At 64.1% G+C, this 21,939-nt stretch overlaps 3 protein-coding genes across 8 annotated transcripts in view; 2 read left to right on the forward strand and 1 right to left on the reverse strand.

Annotated features, from left to right (window-relative positions):
- The first annotated feature begins 413 nt into the window (after nt 1-413).
- On the forward strand, nt 414-6,264 carry PEX10 (peroxisomal biogenesis factor 10). Its single transcript, XM_037146939.2, has 6 exons — nt 414-591; nt 1,418-1,498; nt 1,940-2,346; nt 3,496-3,671; nt 3,789-3,924; nt 4,955-6,264. The coding sequence occupies exons 1-6, from the start codon at nt 480-482 to the stop codon at nt 5,021-5,023; spliced, it is 981 nt and encodes a 326-aa protein (XP_037002834.2). The 5' UTR covers nt 414-479; the 3' UTR covers nt 5,024-6,264.
- On the reverse strand, nt 6,217-15,398 carry RER1 (retention in endoplasmic reticulum sorting receptor 1). 2 transcript variants are annotated; one of them, XM_037146941.2, is made up of 7 exons: nt 15,314-15,398; nt 12,229-12,316; nt 11,099-11,203; nt 9,578-9,677; nt 8,361-8,439; nt 7,457-7,592; nt 6,217-7,041 (listed from the first exon to the last, which is right to left on the reverse strand). In XM_037146941.2, the coding sequence occupies exons 2-7, from the start codon at nt 12,307-12,309 to the stop codon at nt 6,952-6,954; spliced, it is 591 nt and encodes a 196-aa protein (XP_037002836.1). In that variant the 5' UTR covers nt 12,310-12,316; nt 15,314-15,398; the 3' UTR covers nt 6,217-6,951. The 2 variants fall into 2 exon arrangements, with proteins under 2 accessions (XP_037002836.1, XP_037002835.1); XM_037146940.2 differs by lacking the exon at nt 15,314-15,398 and having other exon boundaries at nt 6,217-6,764; nt 6,924-7,041.
- Nucleotides 15,399-15,694: 296 nt separating this feature from the next.
- Nucleotides 15,695-21,939, forward strand: part of MORN1 (MORN repeat containing 1) — a 29,172-nt gene continuing 22,927 nt past the window's right edge. For 2 of the 5 annotated variants that reach the window (XM_037146937.2, XM_053660423.1), the window contains exons 1-6: nt 15,813-16,022; nt 16,738-16,809; nt 18,096-18,194; nt 18,638-18,748; nt 19,815-19,905; nt 20,358-20,445. In XM_037146937.2, coding sequence (XP_037002832.2) covers nt 15,890-16,022; nt 16,738-16,809; nt 18,096-18,194; nt 18,638-18,748; nt 19,815-19,905; nt 20,358-20,445 — 594 coding nt within the window. In that variant the 5' untranslated portion in view covers nt 15,813-15,889. Of the gene's footprint in view, nt 15,785-15,812; nt 16,023-16,737; nt 16,810-18,095; nt 18,195-18,637; nt 18,749-19,814; nt 19,906-20,357; nt 20,446-21,939 lie in introns of those variants that run through there. The other 3 variants (XM_037146938.2, XM_053660421.1, XM_053660422.1) reach the window with 3 other exon arrangements.

Genomic DNA, 21,939 nt, shown 5'->3' on the forward strand with positions numbered 1-21,939 from the left:
GGAGAGGGAGCCTGCACCACCTGAGTCCCCTGGCTTAGATACCGGTCCCAAGTCCCGAGGGTCAGCACCCGCCTCTGACTTAAATGCCCGCTCGCTGTCCCTCGGACTGGTCCCACGCCCCGCTCCCCGAAGCAGCCGGGTCAGCTTTCAGATCCAGAACCCGCCCCAAGTCCCGGACCCCTCCTCCCCGCCCTCCGCGCTCGCGCACTGCACTCCAGCACTAAACCGCTCTCTCCGATCTCCGCTTTCACTGGGCGGGGCTCACAGGCCCCAGCGCGGCCCCGCCCCCCTTATCGCCCAATCCCAGCCCACGGTCGCGCCGTAGCCCTCACAGCCTCACCCCCAGTGTCGTCCAATCCGAGCCCGCTCGTCCCAGCGCGGCCCCGCCGGCAGTGACGCACAAGGTGTGAGCCGCAGGCTCACCGCTGGCACCAGTCGGCACCGCCCGCGTGGGCGGGGCTAGCCCGGTACCCGCGGCTATGGCTCCCGCGGCCGCCAGCGTTCCCGAGGTGGTTCGCGCGGCTCAAAAGGACGACTACTACCGCGGCGGGCTGCGCAGCGCGGCGGGCAGCGTCCTGCACAGCCTGGCAGGTGAGGCCCCGAGCGGGGGGGGGGCGGCCCTGGGGCAGGTGAGTTTCCGAGGGCGGGTGAGTTTCCGAGGGCTTGGCTGGCAGAGTGACCGGCGCCGGAGGAAGGTCTGGTCCGGGGGTGGTCCAGGGAGCCACGCCCCCAGGCGGACGGATGACCCCCCCCCATACCCGCCTGGCGCAGCTGCCACGGGCAACTCGGCTAGGGCCTGAGCCCGCACGGAGCCTGGCACCGAGGGAAGAAGCGAGTGCCACGGTCGCCCCCGAGGGCCCGGAGTGGGGTGGGGCCGGGTGTGGGGACAGTGAGGAAGGGGGTGAGGGTGGGGAAGCCTCGCGACTGCAGCCGAAGCTACCCGGGTCTGGGACATGTTCGGAATAAGCGTTGTGTCTGTTAATACTGCAAACACTTTGGCCTGGTGACAGACGTTTCTGTCGGTGCTTTACAAACATTTAACTCATTTAATCCTCAAAACATCTCTGCAAGGGAGGACTTGTCATGCCCAGTCCCACAGATTGGGACATTGGGATTCTTGAGAGACCCAGGAACTTGCCTGAGGTCACAACCAGCAGGTGGGGAGCTGGGTCAGGATGCTGGACAGCGGTCACCACACTGCCTGTCCTCCTAGCTCTTCTGGGCACCAAACCCTTACCCAGGTGAGTTCAGAAGGGGGAGATGGGCACAGGTGGGCAGGTGCTCAGACTTGGTGGCCCAGGTGAGACACGCCAGAGGCCGGGAGCTGGAAGTGCATTTAGGGCCCTGTGAGCCTTAAAGAGGATGTTTGGGCTGGGCCTCACCATCCCCATAGCAACAGTGCTGTTCCTGCCCCCAGGTGCGAAGAAGTGGCTGGAGTGGAGGAAAGAGCTTGAGTTGCTGTCCGATGCAGCCTACTTTGGCCTCACCACACTTGCAGGTAGTACCCCCGTGAGACCCTGGGGACCCACAGCCCACACCTAGCCCCAGAGGACAGTGGGGGCGGGGGGGGGCCCACAGCAGAATGAGAAGCTCCTGGAGGTGCTTCCCAGTGCTGCTGGAGCTGGCCCAGATGCAGCCTCAGGGAAGGAGAGGACCCTGGGACCTGCCCCCAGAGGAAGGCCTCTGCAAGCTCTGATGTCCATTTGCCTGTCATGTCTGTGTCCTCCTTTCATCCTTTTTGTGTCCCTGGGGGCTTTGGTCCCGGACCTTGCCCAGGGTGTCGTTGAGACCGATCCTCTGTGACTGGAACCTGTTGGGCAGGAGCCCTGCCACAGGCACAAGGGCCCTGGCTGAGCTCATTCTTCACAAGAAAGGCAGGGACTTGGTGGAACGCAGCACCTGCCTCAGCCTTTCTCGTGGGTGTCCCCCCGACCCCCAGGCTACCAGACCCTGGGGGAGGAGTACGTCGGGATCATCCAGGTGGACCCGTCCCAGAGGCAGGTGCCCTCCAGGCTGCGCCGCTGTGTGCTGGTCGCGCTGCACACCATCCTGCCCTACCTGCTGGACAAGGCCCTGCTGCACCTGGAGCACGAGCTGCAGACTGATGGCAATGGTGGCCGGCCCTCGCAGGGCGGCCCAGCACCCAGCGTGCGAGGCCGCTCTGGAGCCAGGCGCTGGGTGCACCGGCAGGTGGCGGCCCTGACGGAGCAGCAGCAGAAGGCACTGCTGCGGGCCGTGCAGGTGCTCAGGCCAGGCCTGGGCTACCTTCAGCGGCTCCACGTCGCCTGGTTCTACATGCAGGGCGTCTTCTACCACCTGGCCAAGAGGCTCGCCGGAGTCACCTATGTAAGTGTGGCACCGCCCACACGCTCCTCCCTGGGTCGTCCGTGTACAGGCGGCCCTTCAGGGCCTTTGTGGGCCAGCACAGGCCCAGGGCCAGGATTCTCGGCTGGGTTTTGTTGGTTCACGTTCTGCTAAAAAAAGGAGGAGACGTTCAGTTTGCACACACCCTGAGGGTACAGGAGGCTGCCTTCCCCGGCCACCGTGTGCAGGCCGCCCTGGGTGCTGGGTCCCACACCTTCCTGACAGTGGCCCAACGGTGACCGTGGGAGCCCCACTGCTGCCAACGCCCTGCTGGTCCTCCCTGGTCCCTGCAGGCCCACCCCATTGGACCACTGCTCACACCCTCTGTCCCGGTTGCCTCGCTCCCACTCAACTACCCTCCCGGGTTGCTCTCAGCGTCATGCTCCCTGTGGAGAGCCTGCCCTGCCCCCTCACCTCCCTGGGCAGTGTTGTCCTGGGCGCCCGAGCCTCCCCCGTCAGTCCAGTCTCTGCCCCTCTCATGCTGGTCGCCCTTCAGTACATGTGGCTGAGCTGCTGTGATAAAGGGGCCTGAAAACCCAAGGCCCCACCGGGAGGGCTTTTCCCTGCTGGCATGTGTGGCTGCCCCACTCCGAGCCATGGGGAGGGAGACAGGACCGGGACTCCACCAGAAGTTGCCCCTGCCACTCGCTGCAGGAGAGGCCGGCACACTGTCCCCCAGCGGCACAGTGGCATCTAGCAGCAGGGGGCTTCCGCCGCAGACGGCTGGTGGCAACATCTGCCACCCACGCTTTCCCCCTGCCCCGCCGGGAGCTCTCGCTGGCTTCTTTGCCGGTTCTTTTTCTGAGAAGGGAGTCCCTGGATGTCCCCCCACCCTCAGATCCTCACCTGCTTCCAGAGTGGCTTGCACATGTCCAGCTCTGAGCACATCTTGGCTCAGCACTTCACTCCTGTTGGGAGTGAGGCCCTGCGCTGTCCACTGGTGTTCCTCACCCGCCCATCCGGTGCTCCTGCCCCTCACTCAGCTGAGGGGCCCTGTGGTCACTCTCTGTCCCATCTGCACTGAGATGGCAGGTTGGGCCTCATTTGATGGGCGTGAGTGCTGGGGGAGGCCAGACCTCCAGGATGTCCGCTCCGTGCCGCTGACTGCTGACCTTCCCCTGTCCTTGACAGCTCCGCACCCACCGCTCCCCTGCAGAGGACCCAAGGGCTCTCGCCAGCTACAGGCTGCTGGGCCTCGTCTCCCTGCTGCACCTGGCGCTGTTCGTGGGCCTGCAGCTCCATGGCCTCCGGCAGAGGCAGCGTGCCCGGCGGGAGTGGAAGCTGCACCGAGGCCTGTCCCACCGCAGGTGCGCAGGGCGGTCCCCTGGGTGTGGGCTCTTGGCTCGGGTGTGCAGCTGGCTGCCAGGGCTGAGCACCCCTGCTCTCAGTGAGGACCTGGAGGCTCACCCTCCCCACCTCCACAGGAGCCACACGGAGGAGAGAGCGGGCTCCAGGAGCAGCCTCTGCACCCTGTGCCTGGAGGAGCGCAGGCACCCCACAGCCACGCCCTGTGGCCACCTCTTCTGCTGGGAATGCATCACCCAGTGGTGCAGCTCCAAGGTCAGCAGCCATGGGCCTGCAGCCCAGGCTCCCAGGCAGGTGTGCGGGCGGCCCTGGTGGCTGCCAGTCAGTGGCCTGCCCCTGGACGCTCTCATTGGGCGGTGCAGGGGACGGGCATCTTTAAAAGCCCCCAGATAAACCAGGTACAGGGTCCACTAGGGAGTCCAGGTGCCATGGTTGCCGTGTGAGTGCTCAGTCGAAAGCAAACTGGGCTGGAGCCACCGGAGCATCTGGGCCGGCCTGGCCTGCCACATCTGCCGGACCCTCCCCTCCAGCTGGACACATGCCCGCAGAGACTGCCCCTGTGGGAGGCCAGGAGCCAGCCACCGGCTCTCAGACCCCAGGGCACAGGGCTGTGTATAGCCAGGCAGCACAGAATGCCTCATCTCCTGCTGACTCCAGGGAGGGGTCCTGCTCCTGGGCCCCACCCACTTCTGCAAGCTCAGCCAGAATCCAGCACTGGGAGGCGGAGGGGGCGGGGGTGGCCCCCCAGGCGAGGCAGGGGGATGACAGGGACACGGTGCTCACCTTTGTGCCCGAGCACAGGCTACTCTGGGGCCCTGTCCCTGGCTTTGTGGGTCCTAGTGGGTGCCTGGCAGTTGAGTGACAGACCTTCCAGGGCTGCAGGGACCTGGCCTGGCTATAGCCGGATGGTCCTTAGGAATGGGACACCAGGCCTTGGGAAGTGGAACAGGACAGGCCTGTTCATCCCAGAACCTCCCAAGAGGCTCAGGCAGCCAGTCGTCCAACAGCCATGAGGCCCAGTGGGCGTCTCAGCAGCGGTCAGTGGTGGCTGAGCGCCCTCCCCCACCCCTGGTCCCTGCATGGACTATGATGGTGTTCTCAGCTGGGGCCACTGTGCCCTGCTCTTCCAAACTGCCCGGGGTTCGGGCCCCCCTGCCCTGGGTTTACAACCTCCTCCTATTCTACATTGGACAAGGACCCCCGTGTCACTGGAGATGCCAGTGGGGGAGGGCCCACGGTGCTCTTGCAGGGGGCACAGCCTGTGTGACCTCTCCTTCCCCTGCAGACGGAGTGTCCCCTGTGCAGGGACAAGTTCCCGCCCCAGAAGCTCGTCTACCTGCGGCACTTCCGGTGACCAGAGGGCAGGGCGACCCCAGGAGAAAGCTTAGTTCCTTCTTAGGATGAACTCACACGGAAATCATAGCGTCCCCCAGTCTAACCCCTTTGTCACATAAGACACTGCGCCAGCAGTCCCGGAGCCAGGTGGCGTCTCAGGAGCAGGCTGGGGCGTGCTGACCGGTCCTGTGGTGAGAGAAGTTGCCACCTGGTGGGCCACACGGGCTTGGCCCGGTTGAGCACGTGCTGATGAGCAGAGGTGTCACCGTCCTCGGGTGTGGTCTGCCCACCAGCCGCACTCGCTGCAAACTGCGCCGGACAGCAGCCCGGGCCAGGCTCGCCCACTCACAGGACTAGGAGGCGCTGTGGACTCGGGTGCTCAGTGCTACCTCTTAATGCACACGTGCAGCTCCTTTCCCACTCGGAATGTGGAGTGTGGAGCCTGGCCCTGGACCTTGAAGACTCCCGACCCAGGGCTGAGGCGGGGGAGGGGGGGGGGCTGCTGTCCCAACATCTCAGCCTCGAAACGCCCCTGCAGCCTGCAGGAAGATTCCCCTCAGTGTCCTGCCCCCTTCCTGCCACTTTCAGGTTTCAAAAACTACCTTGTGCCAGAGACAGGACCTTGCCATGGGTGTCCTTAGGACACAGGCCCCACTGCAGTGTAGGTGCATTCATGTCACAAGGGCACAGTGCAAGTCAGATGTCTCAGAGGCTGGTGACAGGCCCTGGGGCCTCCGGGGCGCCCCCATGGGACTGCGAGGTGTAACTGACAGGCCCGCACAAGTGCTCGGTGCAGTGCAACTCAGCCACTGTCCCATCTCAGAGATGGCCCTGTCCTCGGCAGCAAAGGTCGGCTGCAGACAGGCCCCAGGACCGTGGACAGACTGGCCCCAAAGCCCCCTGAGCAGGCCCACAGCCCCTCATCGGGAGTGTTGGCTGGGAAGGCGATGGGTAGGGCAAGAGGTGCTCACAGCCCGAGTGCAGTGGCGACACAAGAGCACCGACACAGGACACTCACTAGACAAGGAAGGTAGTGACACCGTCCCCTGGCATGGAGTCTGCAGGGAGTTGCCGATAGAAAGGCCACACAGAACACCTGACATCTAGAACCCTGAGCCGGGTGGAGAGCCACCTGGAGCCACCAGCCTGAGCCCGCAGATCCAGAAGGGGGGGCTCCCCTGCGGGGCGCATTTCCCATAAAGACGACGTGAGAAAGGGGACACCGTCTTTAATTGTTTGAATTAAAAAGTCAGTAAAAGGCTTGTGAGTGCTTGTCTTCACATCGAAAAAGTCACCGTGCAGGGCGGCGCCTCCCACAGAAAGCGGGGCAGAGTCGGGCCCCCGGGGCGGGGCTGTGCCCCCCTCATGCCCTCTGGGAGGGCTGTCGTGTGAGCACACGCTGCCACGGACCGAGTCGGGTCTTTCTGCACAAAAGACATGCGTCAAAGTGACCTCCAACAGTGAAAATATAATGTGTATTTGGGTCCCCGGGCCCCGGAGCGCCCGGGGAGTCGAGCCATTTCCTGTCGGAGCAGAGGCGGCCACGGCCCCTCCACGAGGTGCCGGTGGGGAGCGTGGCAAGGACCCAGTGTCCCAGGGGGAACCGCCGAGCTCCTTCCAGGGCAGGACTCCGGCAGCCGCGGCCTCCAGCGGGCAACAGGGCGACGGCGTCCTCAGAAGGTCCTTCCGACCCGAAGCCCCGGCCCCACCTCGGCTGTCGCCTGTGCCCTGCTGGTCTGTCCACTCCAACACCTGCGTCACTGAAAAATAAATCAATGCAATTCCGCTCAAATGCCGGTGTCTTCGAGAACCTGGTATTTTGGTTACAATAACTGAGGCTCCTTTTTAGAAAGAAAATCCGACTCCATCATCAACTACTTTATGTGAAGAAAGGCGCTGTTACAACGGCTCAAACCCACTCGGCTCCAGCAGTGGCCCGGTGGCCCTCTAACTGGAGAACGTCTTGCCCACGTCCTCCTTCCCCTTGTACGTCCTCTTGCCGTGCGTGAATGGGATGTACCGGTACTTGATCATGTGCTGGGGACAGAGAGACAGACACGCATCAGGCGATGACAGGGCTCCGGCAGCAGCTTCCAGTACAGCGGGGACTGGGCGGGCCCACGGTGGGGGCACCCTGGTGAGTGTGTGGTCAGGCCTGCCTGGGGCCTGCTCGAGGGTGACGTGGCAGAACCCTCTGTCACCGTCGAGCAGATCCTGACTCCCACTGACCCACAGGACGCTGTGCTCAGGAGGAGGGCACGGCCCGCGGCCCTTCCCACCCAGCTCTGGAGCTGCTGGCCCAGGACCGGCCCCTGCCCCGGGCCGTGGCACGGGGCTGTGCCGGCGGTCATGCCCCCAACCCCAGGCCTGCAGGGAGCTTCCTGCTGCTCCCTGTCACCCTCCCACACCACCCCACGCTGCCAGGACGGGTGCAGCACCCTCTGGTGTCTACCTTGATCTGCCTCTTCATCGTGATACAGAAGAGCATGATGAAGTACATGACCAGGATGGGCCAGAACACAGGCACGTTGAACGCCTCAAAGAAGGTGCAGACCATGGCCACCAGGATGCCCTTGGTGGCCGCGTGCCTGAAGGAAGGGGGACGTGAGCACGCCGCTCCTGAGTGGTGCGGCTCTGCGTGCACTGCATGTTCCATGACGTACCACACGGAACCACACACAGCTCAAAGCGCCCTTCCTGAGTCACACCAAGTCTGAGAGCAGCGAGGGGTGCCGATGCTGCCCCGCTTGGGGACAGCTGTGGGTCAGGCAGCCCCAACTACAACTGCTGCTCGGTGCTCACCTCTCCACACTAAGAAGGCCGCTCCCTCGGGGGGTTCCCAGGCCCCCAACCGCACCTGCCTCCAACCGCCTCTCCCCAGCATTCCAGGCTCGACCCCCAGACTGGCCAAGCGCCAGCCAGTCTCTCACACGCCCAACGCACAGAAGAGAGAGGCGGCGCGTTCTGGCCCTTCAGTTTTCTGGCCAAATGAATACAGGACAAATGAGGTCACAGAGCCGCCATTCCCCAAGACAGGGGTCATCTCTGTCCACCTGTCACCACCTCTAGGAAGACTGGGACCAGCCCACCCTCCACACAAGCACAGCACTTCCCACAACAGTGACTGTCCCCACAGCGCATCTGCTGAGACCTCCTCGTTGCCAGCTTTGCAGCTCCCCCTGGGGCCCCAGCCCACCACCAGGCCGGCGAGCGCAGCACTGGCGTTTCGGACAAACAGGTGTTCAGAACAAAGACAGCTTTGCCACATGTGACTCACCAGCCACTCGGAACGGAAACGGTTCTGTGCCCACCCACGGGCCCCAGTCAGGCAGCAGGGCCTCTAGGAGCGGACTCACCAGAATTTGAACTCCGGGAGCCGTCGGATGAACGGCCGGAACTCCTCATTCTGCCTCGTGGGTAGCGAGGGGCCGTCGTCTGAAAGGCAGAGCGCCCATCAGGGGAGCGCGCCTCACCTCCCCTCCTGCGTGGCCCGTCTCCGGGCCCCTGGGAGGGCGCTCCTGGGTCAAGAGGACTCCCTCCCAGAGTGGAGCCCTGTCACTTACCCAGAGGTGACAGGGAACCAGAGACCTCACTACTTCAAAAGACTCACATACATCAGGTTATCTTCTTAGAAGAATTGTATATATTTTACAACTGCCTAAAAGTTCACCTGCACGTGAGTTCAGCTCAGGGACACACGAATACGCCCCACAAACCGACAGTGTCCCCCCCCCCAGCTGAGCGCCTCCTGCCCATGGAGAGTGGAGAGCCGGGCCCGCTCCGACTTCAGCCCACCCCAAAGGGGCGCCTCCCGTCAGGCAGAGAAGCCAAGGCAACAGACGAGTCCTCCGTTTTACTTCCCAGTCCCCCGAGCGGCAACGCGGCAGAAAAAGGCTGTGCTCCGTCCTGCGTTCGCACCGCAGGTCCGCAGAGAAGCCGTGGCTGCTGGCCGCGGCCGGGACAGCGCTGCCCACGCCGCCCCCAGTGGGAAGCGGCGCTCTGGGGCGGGGGCCGCGTCGGGTTTCTCCTGCCGGGGCCCCACTGGTGCCGCACCCCCGGCCCTGCCCCAGCGGGCCCCACCTGGCCTTAGCGTGAGCTATGGGGCGAGAAGTCTCCCACCCGTTGCCCTGGGAAGCCAGAGCCCTTCCACGCAGCTGGCCGTCGGCACCCCCACTGGCCTCAGGAGTCGCCCCTCGGGTCCGTGAGGAGGGGATGTGACTGCTGAGGGTGGTGACGGCCCCGAGACAGGCGTGTGGTTTGGGAAGCAGCACAGGGGAAGGCGTCCGCGTCCCCGTCCCCACCCCAGCCACTCCGCACGTGACCCTGCCGAGGGACCCCGACCGGCGGCACGGTCCCGCGTGCCCTGGTCCCCTCATCTGCAGACTGGGCTGACTCGGTTGGTCGGAGGGCCAACGGGCCATTGTACAAACACCTGTCACGATTACTGAGGCTCTGGGCTTGTTTTCAACACTAACACCTCACAGCCTGCGTGTCGACGTGTCTGGGGAAGGACACGGCAACCCTGTGAGGTGCCCCAACCGCCTGGACCAGCAGCAGGCGGACGCTGCCCTACCTGAGTCTTCCATCAAGGAAGGGTCCACCTTTGGAGAGAGGAAAGCTATGAAAAGATTCAGGTGGTAGATCCCCAAGGCGTAGGTCACGATGTACCAGCCCTGGAAGAGAAGGGGGGGGAGGTCAGCAACGTCGCCAGCGTGCGGTGTGCCGGGCCGGGTCCCGTGTGACCCAGCAGAACCTCGGGACCCGTGGAGCGGATCTGAGCAGCAGACCGTCACTCACAGGAGGGAGGGACAACGTGTGACCACAGGTACGCGGCCTGTCCGTGGTGCCAGCTTTCTCACATGTGCACGGCTCTTTCCGGGGGACGAGCAGGGGCCAGTTAGAGGCACCAAAGGCCGAAGCCACCGGCTCCCAGCGGTGCACCCGGGCCGCCACCCCACGGAGCCTCACACCCACTACCACACACGCTGCAGGCGTGTCTCTGTCTCTGCCAGGACAAACCCAGAACTGGAAAGTCAGGGAGCCAAGAACGGGGTCAAGACATCCCACAGCCCAACCTTCGCGGTAGCGCGGAGGCGGGTGGGAGCCCACTCGAGGTGAACGCACGGCGCAGGGCCCTGCAGTTGCACCGGCTCCCCCCGAGGACTGGAAACAAGGAGCGGCCGGGCTGGCTCTGCGCAGCCAGACGACCCCGCCCGCGAGGTTCTGCCCAGTTTCTACGGAACGGACCGAGTTCCAGCTACGCCGACCAGTCACTGTGAATTCAACACGAGCTGCAGACGTCCTGAAGACCGCGTCCTGCTACGCCGACCACCCTTCCCCCCGGAGCCAGGGGGGCTGACAAGCAAGGTGACAATTTTCAGGCACGGCACCCGAGACACATTTCCACGCTCGGGTTAAGTGGGAACACCCTCCAGTTCTGAGCCCAGAGTAGCATCCAGTGAACAAAGGTGTCCCTCTGTGGACCCCAGGCAGTCCCAGGGGAGGTGTCTGCGTGAACGAGGGAACGCCCTCCTGGCCCCAGAGAAAACTCTGGGACCGGGCCTGAGCCTGGACGCACCACGTGGCCCCTCTCAGGAGCGCCCACGCCTGAGGCCCGGGCAGCCGCCAGAGCCAGCGCGCACTCAGGTTCAGTCTGGGAGGACATCTCCTGAGCCGGGGACAGGCTCCGCATGGGCACGTCCCGTCCCCAGCCTTCCACTCAGTGGGACAACCACGCTCTCCTCCGCGGCCTCAGAGGCGCAGCTTCCAGAGCCGAACCCTCAGGCACCAAGGTCCTCGTGCACCCAGGGAACTCGGTCATCCTGTCCCCAAAGCCTCTGCCTGCCCCGGGCGTCTGGGGCCACGGCCGATGTGGACACTTTCCTGGGAACCGGAAGAGCACAGTGGGCCCAGCACGAACGGAACACGGTCCTTCTTTGGAACAGTCACGAGGACTGTTCCTCGTTCAGTGCCCAACCAAGACCAGACGCCATTTCCTCACCAAACACCCCCGACCCAGAGACACAAGAGACACCAGCGGCGCTTTCGCCATCAGCGGCGTGGACACGACGGTGGCCCGCACGGCCACGCCTACCTGCAGCAGGTACACTCGGACCATGTAGACGAAGCTCAGGCCCAGCGTCACCACCCACCGCATGGCCGTGTACGGCGTCGACTTGTCCAGCCAGGACTGATAGATCTGCAACGACAAGAGGTCACGAGTGTCGTGGGGACCCTTCCACGCCCCCTGTAAGGGGACCTCCCAATCGCCTGCTTCAGGCTGTGCGTCACCATGCCACGCAGCAGTGACGGCCACCCCAAATTTACTTGCAGTCACACCTGAGGCAGGCCTGACCCCTGAGCAGAAGCACTGCGGTTCAGAACGAGCTGTTACAACCACCGGCCTGGAGCCCCACCGGGCACCGGGCAAGGGGAGGCCCGGCCCGAGGCAGGGACGGGCCCCTGGCAGTCGCCACCCAAGTGCAGGACTCGGCCCGCGTGCCCCGCAGAGCCACACAACCCGGCAGTGCGGAGCGTGCTCAGGTGGGCGGGACCCCAGCGTCTGTGCACATGCGCGTGTGCACCCAGGCAATTAGCGTGCGTGCGTTGGTGCCCCACTTCGCTTCTGGACGTGTTCAAGTTTTAACTGTGGAAACTGTCCACCGCTCATGATAGTAGAGGGAATACACGAGACCACACAGACCCACCACCCGGGTACAACAATTACCAAGTTTTTAAAAGTGCTTTAATTTTAAAAGCTGATACAGCGTTGCACGCAACTCTTCTCCAGGAAAGCCCACCAGGGCTGCTGTGTGCTGCAGGCCCCAGCACAGCCCCAAGGCTGGGTCCACCCACTGCACGCAGACCCCAGCGAGAGGGGCCACGGGGGCGTGGACGTGGGTGGCCGGGAGGAGATACGGCGAGATCAGACTAGGGGCCACCGCCATACCTGCACCGCCTAGGAGCTAGGAACGGTCTCCACGTTACTGAAAGTCAAAAACAGCCCAGAGAACACGTGTGGCAGAAACCACGCACGGCCCCAGGCCTCACCCACTTACCGTCGGGCAAGTCGGCGCTCCCGGCAAAGGGAGAACCATTCCCGATGGTGTGAACGTGAGGCCCCCACGCACCAGGGAGCCTGGTGCACCCGGGCCCTTCAGAAAACGTGCTGGGTCAACGGTTTCTGGTTCAAATGTTTGCACGGTGTGTCTTCCGAAAACCCACCTGTCCGAGTCGTGTGAAGAACCTGTACACCACAGACGGCTTCCCGTGGACGGACTCTCCGACGCTGTCGCCTTCGGACATTCTGTAACTGAGAGGGACACAGAGCACTTTTAAGTGACCAGGCCGCCAAGGGTCTGACCGCCCCCAGTGCTGCCACCAGGTAGGCCATTCAGCATTTGGCACTTCCTCCACACCACTTCCTTCTTCGGGGCGACGCAGGAGCGGTGCAGGAGGCCAGGAGACGTGCAGAGCGGCGCAGGTCGACTCTCGTCTCTGCCACTGTACCCAGATCACACCCCTCTCGCTGGTCCCCGGGAACCACCGCCACCTTAGGAGGCCCCTGCACACGGCCGCACGCCCACCTTCGCCCCCCAGGCTCCCCTCTCCGGCCGCTCCCCATGGTGTGGGCCCCAGCCAGGCCTCTCCTGGCCCCTGAGGGCCACATCCCCCACCCCACCCAGAGAAACACGCCCTGGCCAGCTCTCCGGCAGCCCGCTGCCTGTGCCCCAGTTCCTCATCAGGGAGCGGGGGTAACCCTACCTGCTCATGACTAATGCAACGTGCTGTTGTGATTCCCTGGGGAACCAACCTGTGACACCCCGGTGACCGAGGGAAGTGGGCAGCATCGCCCCATGTCACTGGGGGTGAGGGGTGAGTCTTAAACAGTTTAACCCACTTGTCCAAGGCCACGAGCACCTCCTCTAACAGAGCAGGCCACTGCCCAAACCTCGGAATGAGAAGGACACAGAGGATGGGGGCACTGGATGTCCCTAAGCTGGTGAGGACTCTGGGACAAAGCTCACCGCTGTCCCCAACCTGGTGCCACAGACGGTTTGTTTCCAGGCTCCTGAGTGGCCACGAGACCTCGGCTTCTTCCTCTGAAGGACGAGACAGGCTGACAGCAGCCCTTCCCACCCACAGACAGACAGTGTGTGGGGTGGAACCCGCGCCCCCGCCCGAGCCCACACCTCCCCGGCACACCTGCACTGGAAGCCCCGGCCGGCTGGCCCTGTTTTGACAGGGAGGTCAGCAGGCTGGGGGTGTGGCCTCCAGTGGAAACCCTTTCCAGCTACAGCTCCGACACTGAAACAGCCCAAGCAGCCCCACTGCGCCACATCGCCAAGTCTGTGCGTGCAGTGTGACAGAGGCCCCAGGACACCACTCCCTGAAGCTGTCGTGTGCAGGGGCAGAGTTCTAGGAAGCGACTCGGAGAAGACGGAAAAGTGCCCTTTGCTCCCATGAAGACACTCAAACCCGAGACGCAGGGTTGGACAGAGCAGAACCACGACTCCCAGCCTTCCCACCTCCAGGAGGTGGAGCTGCACAGCCCACTGGGGAGAACCCTGTATCTCCAAAGAGCTAAACGAGGACTCGGGACCGAGGCTGGCCGGCCCCCCAGTTCAGACCGCAGCAGGAGCTACATCAGCGACAGTCCACCCCAGCTTCCCTACAGGTCTTCCTGGGCCTTACTTTTCTACGGCCGAGGTGTCTACCATTGAAGCGCTGCTGCTCCAACGAGGTAGTGGCAGTGCAGTGAGGTCAGAGAGAAAACACCTGGCTGTCCCTTTAAAATAGCCCCTTAAGGAGTTTGAAACGGTTCTGGACAGCCTTCCAGAGGCACAGCAGACACTTTCAGAAGATCTGACCAAACACCCGGCCCTCCATCTGGACTCAACTCACCGTCAACAACATTAAGGATGTGAACTTTGGAGTCAAACAAGTTGCTTCCAGCGCCCTGTCCGGTCACTTCCTAGTGGAGGGCCTGGGTGACCACTCCACATGCCCAATCGGCCTGGGAAGGGCATCAGCCCCTCCGCACTTCCTCCAGCTCGGGGGAGATCTAGCAGCGCTAGTAGCCTCCCTTCCCGCGCCCACATTCTGACTGAAGAAGCTCTTCCGTCTGTGCAGAGAGACCTCCTCCCAGGCCCTCGGGTCCCAGCACCCTGTTTATAGTTTGTGTGGCCATTGCTTTGTCATTTTTCCTGGCTCTTTTTTTCTCTTTCCTCCTCCTGGAGTCAAGCCCCTCGAGGGGGCCCTGTCTGGGGCCCAGCTGTGCTCAGCTGCAGAGGAAGGCCCGCCCTGGCAGGCGGTCTGTAAGGGATCAGTGAGGCTTCACCGCTTCACTGTTAGTTACAAGGAAACGCGGCAGAGGTGGAGCGCCGCGCCTGGAGTCATGCACGGCACGTAGGTACCCAGTTTCTGGAGGTCATCTGGGCTCAAAGTGCGCGACAAAAGGGTCCAGCCGTGGCCAGTCTGGCTCCCACTACCTTTCCGCACACATCCCTGTCCCCTCGCTCCTCCTGGGTCCCCTGCGGAACCCTGTCACACACTGCAGCCTCTGCTGATGGGCTTCCCTCCATGGAAAAGCCCTTCCAGACGCAGCGGCTCATCCAGCAAGGCCCCATTCCGCGGGCCCTTCCCTTCTCGGAGCGCGAGCACCCCAGAGGTATCCACCTGGCCCTAACCATACCGCATCTGACTGCGGTCGTCCCCACCCGCTGTCCACAGGAGCCAGTCCCAAGCACGGAGAACCCCTGTCTTTCACGGGGTGCCATCTCACACGTCACGGGCAGTTAGTGAGACACCAAGGAAACTGAGCAGAACGCGTGCGCTCGGGGTAACTTCCCGTAGACATAAGGTAGACGCTTCCCTTGTGTCCTGCAGACACAAGGTCCTGTAGACACCAGGAAGCCAAACGGAGGCGCTGCCGGCGAGGGCGGCAGAGCCGGAGGCGGGGGGACCACCGGGCCGGCCCCGAGAAGTGGCGACTCTGCCACAGAGTTCAAGCTGTTTCCAACATGCCATCTTCTGCAATCCGACTGCACACTGACGCCTTCCCACCCGACCACTCCAACAAGCCCTGCACCACAGCGAGGAAACGGACAGCGGCCGCCTCCACACCACGGGCGCTGGCAGCCGGCCCCTCCCAAGACGCGAAGCGTCCGATCACCCCGCCGACCCTGGGGTCCAGGACCGGCGTCGCTCATCCCGGTACCGCCTATCCCGGCAGCGTCCACCGCCCGTCACGACGCCTCAGACCTCCACCTGGCCCCGCCTACCCCGGCCCATGTCCGCCCGCCGGTACCTCGCGGCTCTGCAGCGCCCGAGCGCGGTCTCCGAGGGCCGCGGGAAGGAGGACGCAGGCAGGGGCCGCGCCGGCACTTCGCTGGGTCTGGGAACGAGGACCCGAGCACTTCCGCTCCGTAGTGCGCGGCACCGCCTCCGGGTCTCCAAGATGGACGCCGGGGCGGGGCGCGGAGCCTCCAACCATTTCCGCTTCCGGTGCGGGCGCCCTTTCCCAGCGGAAATACGTCAACGGAGGAAATGCGCGATGTCGCGCAGGCTCAGACACGTCCTCTGGCTCCTCGCCTGACGTTGCTGTTCCAGAGCTTGTTTCCGCCCAAGGACTGGACTCGTGGCCACGCCCCTAGCGACCAACGAGCCAATGGAAGAGAGCTTAGTGGTTGCTAAGGGAAACCTCTAGTGGCGAAGATGGCAGCTGTCAGGCAAGCAATCCTGCAGCGCCGGGACCCGCCAGGGCGGCCCCCACAGGACGGTAACGGCTGCAGGCCCGGGCAGGGCGGGCGTCCGGCGGCCCCTTGCTTTACCGGGCCTCCGCTTAGGTGGGAGGGCGGTGGGAAGGGACCTAGGGCTGGAACCCATGTCCCCCGATCCTGGCCGGGCTCCCGCTACGAGCTTCCATGAGCCCCGGGCGGCACCCGGAACCCTGATCGCCCGAGGCCTTGGAAGGGGTCGCGCCTCCGAATGTGCTGGTGCCTCTCCGGCCGTGCGGGGTAAGTCCCGAGGCCTGGAAACCGACCCCAGAGGAGCCAGGACGCGTGGTTCAGGGGGTTGACAGGAGCTATTCTTAAAGGAAAGGGGTGAACTCCGAGTCCACGCCACTCTTCAGGTAGAACCCGACCCTCGGTTATGGCAGATACTGGAGTCTGGCAACGCCCACACTTCCCTAGAACCGCCCCCCCCGCCCCCACCAAGTGGTGCCTCACGAACAGGGGGGTGGTTGGGGGGTGGGGTTGGAAGTTGGGAGTGGTGAACTCAGCAGTGGGGGCTTGGTCCTGAGGGGACAGGAGACCACGGGAAGGGCCCTGCGGAGAAGTGACAGGGGCGGTTTGTTCCCCCACTGTGTCCCTGCCTTCCTCTGGCCAATTGGGTCAACTCAAAAGTCCCCTCGTGCGAACTGCTCCCCCACCACGGGTCTATCAGGGCCCTCCCACTGGGCCTGCGCGGAGAAGGTGCTCACGGGTCTGTGCCTAAGCCAATGAAAGACTGGATGGACGGACAGTGAACCTGACCCCCAGCCTGAAGCTCTGGGCAGCAGCGTTGGGGAGTTTCAGGAGGCAAAGTGCACAGGTGCCTGGAGCGCCCCCCCCAGGGGGGCTGCCTGCTGCCCCTCAGTGCCCCCAGGTCACCCCACAGGAGTGTTTGTTGGACATCAGCCAGGTCATCTGTGTCATGTGCTCACCTGTGTATCTTCTTTCCAACGCTCAGGTTATGGCATCTACACATTCCCGAATTCCTTCTTCCGTTATGAAGGGGAGTGGAAAGGAGGGAAGACCCACGGTAAGAAGCGTCTGTGGCCTCTTCCTGCAGTGGCTGCCTCACTGTCGACAGCCCGTCACCTTGGGGAGCTGGGGCCGGTGGGTGGCACCAGGAGCCAGCGGGACTGGACCCTCACGCTGTCACTATTGCCCTCGGCATTGGGGCTCACCAGACACCACGCCCTGGTGCTGCCCCGCCTGGGGCCCCGAGGCCGGGGTCACGATGACACCTCAGCCTGTCTATTTGGCACAGGCAGGGGCTGCACCTGGGAAACGCTCTCTGAGTGTTAGTTCATCCGTGCTCAAGTGAGAGTAATGGCAGCTGCCTTGGTGGTTCATCTCTGATGAGAGGGAGCTCACCGCCTTCTGAAGAAAGTCTCAGCCACAGAGGAGAGGGTAGTCGGGGCACGTCACCGTGAGGCCTCTGCAGACGCCCAGCTCCAGTGGCCCAGAGCTCGGCCCACGGTCTGGTGTCTGTCCTCGGTTCTGCCCATTCTCTGCTGGTTTCTCTGCTGCTGAAGAATCGGCCAGTTGCTATTTCCCTATATGCGTTCGTGTGCCCGTTGGCTCCAGTATTTTCTGTATTTTTGACCTTTTGACTTTTATTGTAGTGTTTTTGCCACACAGAGACTTCTCACTTTTATTCAGATCTCTGGCTCTTCCTCCAGCTGCATGCGAGGGTCACACTTGAAACTGCTCAGAGCCTGGCCTGGCCTGAGTGGGTCATCCTTGTTGAAACGCATTCTTCAGCGTCACCCTGTGTCCACAGGCTTTCTCCTTCTGCCCTCCCACTGGGGGGGGGGGGGGGTGACCGGTGTCCTGCTGAGGGGGTATAGGACATCAGGTCTCCTCTGTACTTGTGATGGCTCTGCAGTTACCCCGGCCAAGACAGCAGAGCGCTCAGTCCTGAGTCAAGAACATTTCTCAGCCCTGGCTGGTGTGGCTCGGTGGATTGAGTGCCGGCCTGCGAACCAAAGGGTCACCAGTTCAATTCCCAGTCAGGGCATGTGCCTGGGTTGCAGGCCAGGTCCCCAGTAGGAGGCACATGAGAAGCAATCACACATCTGTGTTTTTTGCCATCTCTTTCTGCCTCCCTCCCTCTCTCTAAAAATAAATAAATAAAAATCTTTCCAAGAAGAACATCTTTCATGGCCAGGGCATGTGCGGGTCAGTGTGTGGAGCGCCCGCAGGGGCCTGAGCGCTCCGGGCCCGGCTCTTCTCCCTGGGCAACAGCCCGGCTGCTCCCACGCGGGCCCAGTGGTCCCTCCCGACTGCTGTCCGATGTGGCATCGCAGTGTCTCTCACCAGGCCGTGGGAAGCTGCTGTTCAAGGACGGGAGTTACTACGAAGGCGAGTTTGTGGACGGGGAGATCTCGGGCGAAGGCTGCAGGCTCTGGGCGGCGACAGGTCAGCTCCGGAGACACCTGGCCATGTGCTGTCCACAGACAGCCACGTCTGCGCTCACGAACTCCCTCCCTCTGGGTGCAGGAGGCACTTCCCCCATGAACTAGGGCCCCTGATTTCCTGGAGGCACTTCTTAACGGCACCTGCCAGCCTGGGGCAGGGCTGCCCACCACTTGGCCGGGACTGACCGCTGACCCTCCGATTGTCACAGACAGGCGTGGCAATCAGTCCCCCTGAAGTCAGCGTGAGGTGGACCCTGGGGGAACCAGGAGGGGAGGTCCGGACCTCCTTGTCCTCTGTCCCCTCATGACCCAGAGTCCGGAATAAGACAAAGAGACTCTGTTCTGAAATGGCCCTGCTGCCATAGGGGCTCGGGGGATGGGCAGGGACACAGGAAGCCCCTCTGACCCGGAGCATGTGTTTCCCTTCCTCCTTGACCACCCCAGGGAACACCTACTCTGGTCACTTTGTCCTGGGAGAGCCGCAGGGCCACGGCATCATGAAGTACGGAGCTGGGGGTTATTACGAGGGAGCGATGTTCCACGGCATGAGAGAAGGTCTGACGTCCACCAGAACTCGGGGCACATTGGCAGTTTGTCAGCACCCCCGCCCGACGGGGGGAAGCAGTGGGCTGGGTGGGCTCGGGGACCTGCACCTGACCAGGGCGCCCAGTGCCCTGTGGGTCCAAGAGCCCAGCCCCTGCGTGGCTGTGTGGGCAGGACGGAGGCGTGCGCTCCTCACTGTCCCCAGAGCCTCTGGTCAGTGCCCCGTGTGCAGGGCCGTGACAGCAATGTTAGTCCCCACTGTGTGACAGCCACCCAGAACCTAGGGGCTGGAAGCGACCGCCGTTTAACTACTTGCTCACGATTCCAGGGTGAAAGGTGTGGCCTGGGTGCAGGGGAACAGGTCTTCTGGCCTGGCGTGGGGTTGCCAGATGGCTGCAACCATAGCAGCCCGGCTGGGCCCATGGCCCGCAGGGTCGTCTCCATTGCCTCTGGGCTCCCAGGGGCCTCAGCTGGCTCTGTCCTCCCCACCCTGCCAGACAGCAAGACTGGAGGCTGCACCTGGGAACAGGGGCAGGACCATGTTTCAGGAGGGCGCAGCCCACAGGCCGAGGGTCGTGGTTCCTGGAGGCCGAGCTGCCCCCAGAGGCAAGCAGGACAGTCAGTCATCCGAGTGTCCACTCACTCTAGACGTGGGTCACACTTCTGACCACCTGGAGCCAGAAAAGCTTGAACGCAGCACAGCAGGCTGTTCTCAAGAGTGTCCTGTCTGTGGATCAGGTCCTCCAGCCACCCACGCATGGCTTCCTGTGAACACACCCGCACACGGGTCAGACCCAGTGCCGCGTCACGCCTGCGGACAGCAGGGGGCTCAAGCCCGCATGTGGGTCCGGGCCCCTCAGTGCTGGCCCTGCCCCTCCCGCAGGGCCCGCGAGGCTGCTGCCCTGGTGCGGAGGCTGCTAGTGCCGGACGACCGCGCCCCTCCCAGGGCAGCGGCCCTGGGGCCAGGGTGCTGTGTCCTGTGGGTCCTGCCTTGTCCTTTAGGCCCCACCTTTCTGCTCTGGGGAGGGTCTGCCTGCCACTGGAGGAAAGTGACACTGGTCCCTCGGCTCCACCCCAGGACTCGGGTGTCTGGTGGACCAGGACGGGAACGTGTACCGAGGGTCCTTTCACAGCAACAAGCAGCACGGCCAAGGGCACGTGGCCTTTCGGTGAGTGTGTGGCCTAACACCTGGCCCCTGGTCCCAGGGCCCGCTGGCTTTGGCGCGGCTGGAGCTGGGTGTCCGGGTGGTGGAGCACGAACCCCGCCCCCCACAGCACACTCGGGAGGTCGGGAGGGTGGAGGGGCCAGCAGGGGCCCCGGGCTGGACATCAGGCCCGTGACACCCGGACCGGCTCCTCGGCCGACACCCTGCCTCCGGAACCCACCTTCCCCTTTCCTCCGCTGCCGCCTCCCCCAGCCCCGCACACCGGGTTGGGGACAAGTGGCTGCCTGCCCGTCAGGACGGGCGCCTGGTGCCCTGGCGGCTCCGGCCATCTGCTCGGGGCCTATTTCTGCCTGGGTCCCAGCAGCGCACGCTGAGCCCAGTCGGCGGGGCCAGCCTGAGTCAACACTGCCACCTGGCCACCCTGCCTGAGAGAGGCCTCTATGTGTGCCCCTCAGGAACGGTGACACGTATGACGGCGACTGGGTCCGGGGCCAGCGTCAGGGCCACGGGGTGCTGCGCTGCGCGGACGGCTCCACCTACGAGGTACCTGGGCCTCCTCCTCTCGGGGCGCTGTGCCCATGTGGCCTCCACCACCCTGCCCTCGGCGGGGGGCGGGGGGACGGCAACTGCCCCCACTGCACCAGTAACAAAACCAAGGCTCGGGGGAGGCAGGGTGGGTGCCCGTCTGCTCCTGGGGGGCCAGGCCCTGTGTCCCACTCTGCGCCGCCCACCTGGTCGCTGCAGCGGGTGCCACCCCTCAGGGTGGGGCTGCGGGTCTGTGAGGAGGTTCAGGGGTGCCGGGAGCCCTCTTGGGACCCAGGGCCCACCCTTCTTTCTTCCCCCAGATGCTGGCCTGTGGGCCAGATGGATGAAAAACAAGCGGAGCCAGGGTGGGCGTGGGTGTGCCCTCACCCACGCCCGTTAGTGTGGGAGCCCCGGTGTGGACAAGCCGCCCCACCGGACCTTTAAAAACTGCTGTTAGCCAGAGCGCCATCCTGTCTGGGCGTCACCGTGTGAGCTGAGGCCTGAGTGGAGACCAGGAGTAGCCACGGGAAGGCCGCGCCTGGCTGGGTCAGAGTTTATTCCAGGCATCACCAGAGGTGCTGGCAGGAGCTGGTGGTGGCCCGATCTTGGTGTTCAGGGGTCTTTCTGGTCACTCGGGGGATCCTGCCGTCAGCGGGACCGGTGACGGGCCCACGTGGAGCATGCAGCACCTATAGGGCATTGGCAGGGGAAGGTCCCGGCCTCACTGCCAGAGCCGAGCTGGCTTCCGAGCCCAAGCAGCCCCACTGAGCAGGGGCTGCAGCGGCGACGGCCAGGCCAGCCTCCTCTGTTCTCCTGAGCTTCTGTGTCCACTTCGCCCCACCCCGTGTGTGGGCCTCGGCGGCTGCAGGTGCCCATCTGTGCCTGAGCCCCTGCGCAAACGCTGCTGTGGCCTGTGGAAGCCCTGTCTGCAGGGTGTCTGTCTAGCCTCCTGGGACCAGCCTCAGGGCCCGGCACAAACCCTAGAGCTTCCAGGGAACTGCAGGGAGACCTGGGTGGAACCCTCTCTGCCCTCGCCAGCCTGGAGTTAGTCACTTGCGGTGTCAGATTTCACATTCTCGGCCTCCTCGGCTCCTGACACCCAGAAGGAAGGACCCTTTGCCGCTCTGTAGAGGCAGAAGCAGGGGCGCAGAGGAGACCTCCCAGACCAGGGAGTGAGTGGCAGAGCCACCTCGAGCCCCGGCCCCCATGCCCTCCAGACCTGGGCCCACGGGCCCCACCAGGATGCAGGCAGCGTGGGTGTGCAGGCGGGTGGGGCTGGCAGAGAGCTTCCCGTCCTTCCAGGGACGGCAATGGCTTTATCCTGGAGGCTGGTCTGTCCCTTGGCACCCTCAGCCTCTCCGTGGGTCAGGGCATCCAGGTCTGGACACGGTCTGCCCCCCTCAGGCCTCAGGCTGCCGCCCCCCTGCTCACCACCAGGGGGCGGCACAGCCCCGGCGGCAGCCTGCAGCTCCCCACTGGTTCCGGGCTGGGCTTGGTGGGGGGCGGGACGGC

Source organism: Artibeus jamaicensis, unplaced genomic scaffold, assembly GCF_021234435.1.
Source record: "Artibeus jamaicensis isolate MK-2021 breed Jamaican fruit bat unplaced genomic scaffold, CSHL_Jam_final scaffold_847, whole genome shotgun sequence".
Classification (NCBI taxonomy): domain Eukaryota; kingdom Metazoa; phylum Chordata; class Mammalia; order Chiroptera; family Phyllostomidae; genus Artibeus; species Artibeus jamaicensis.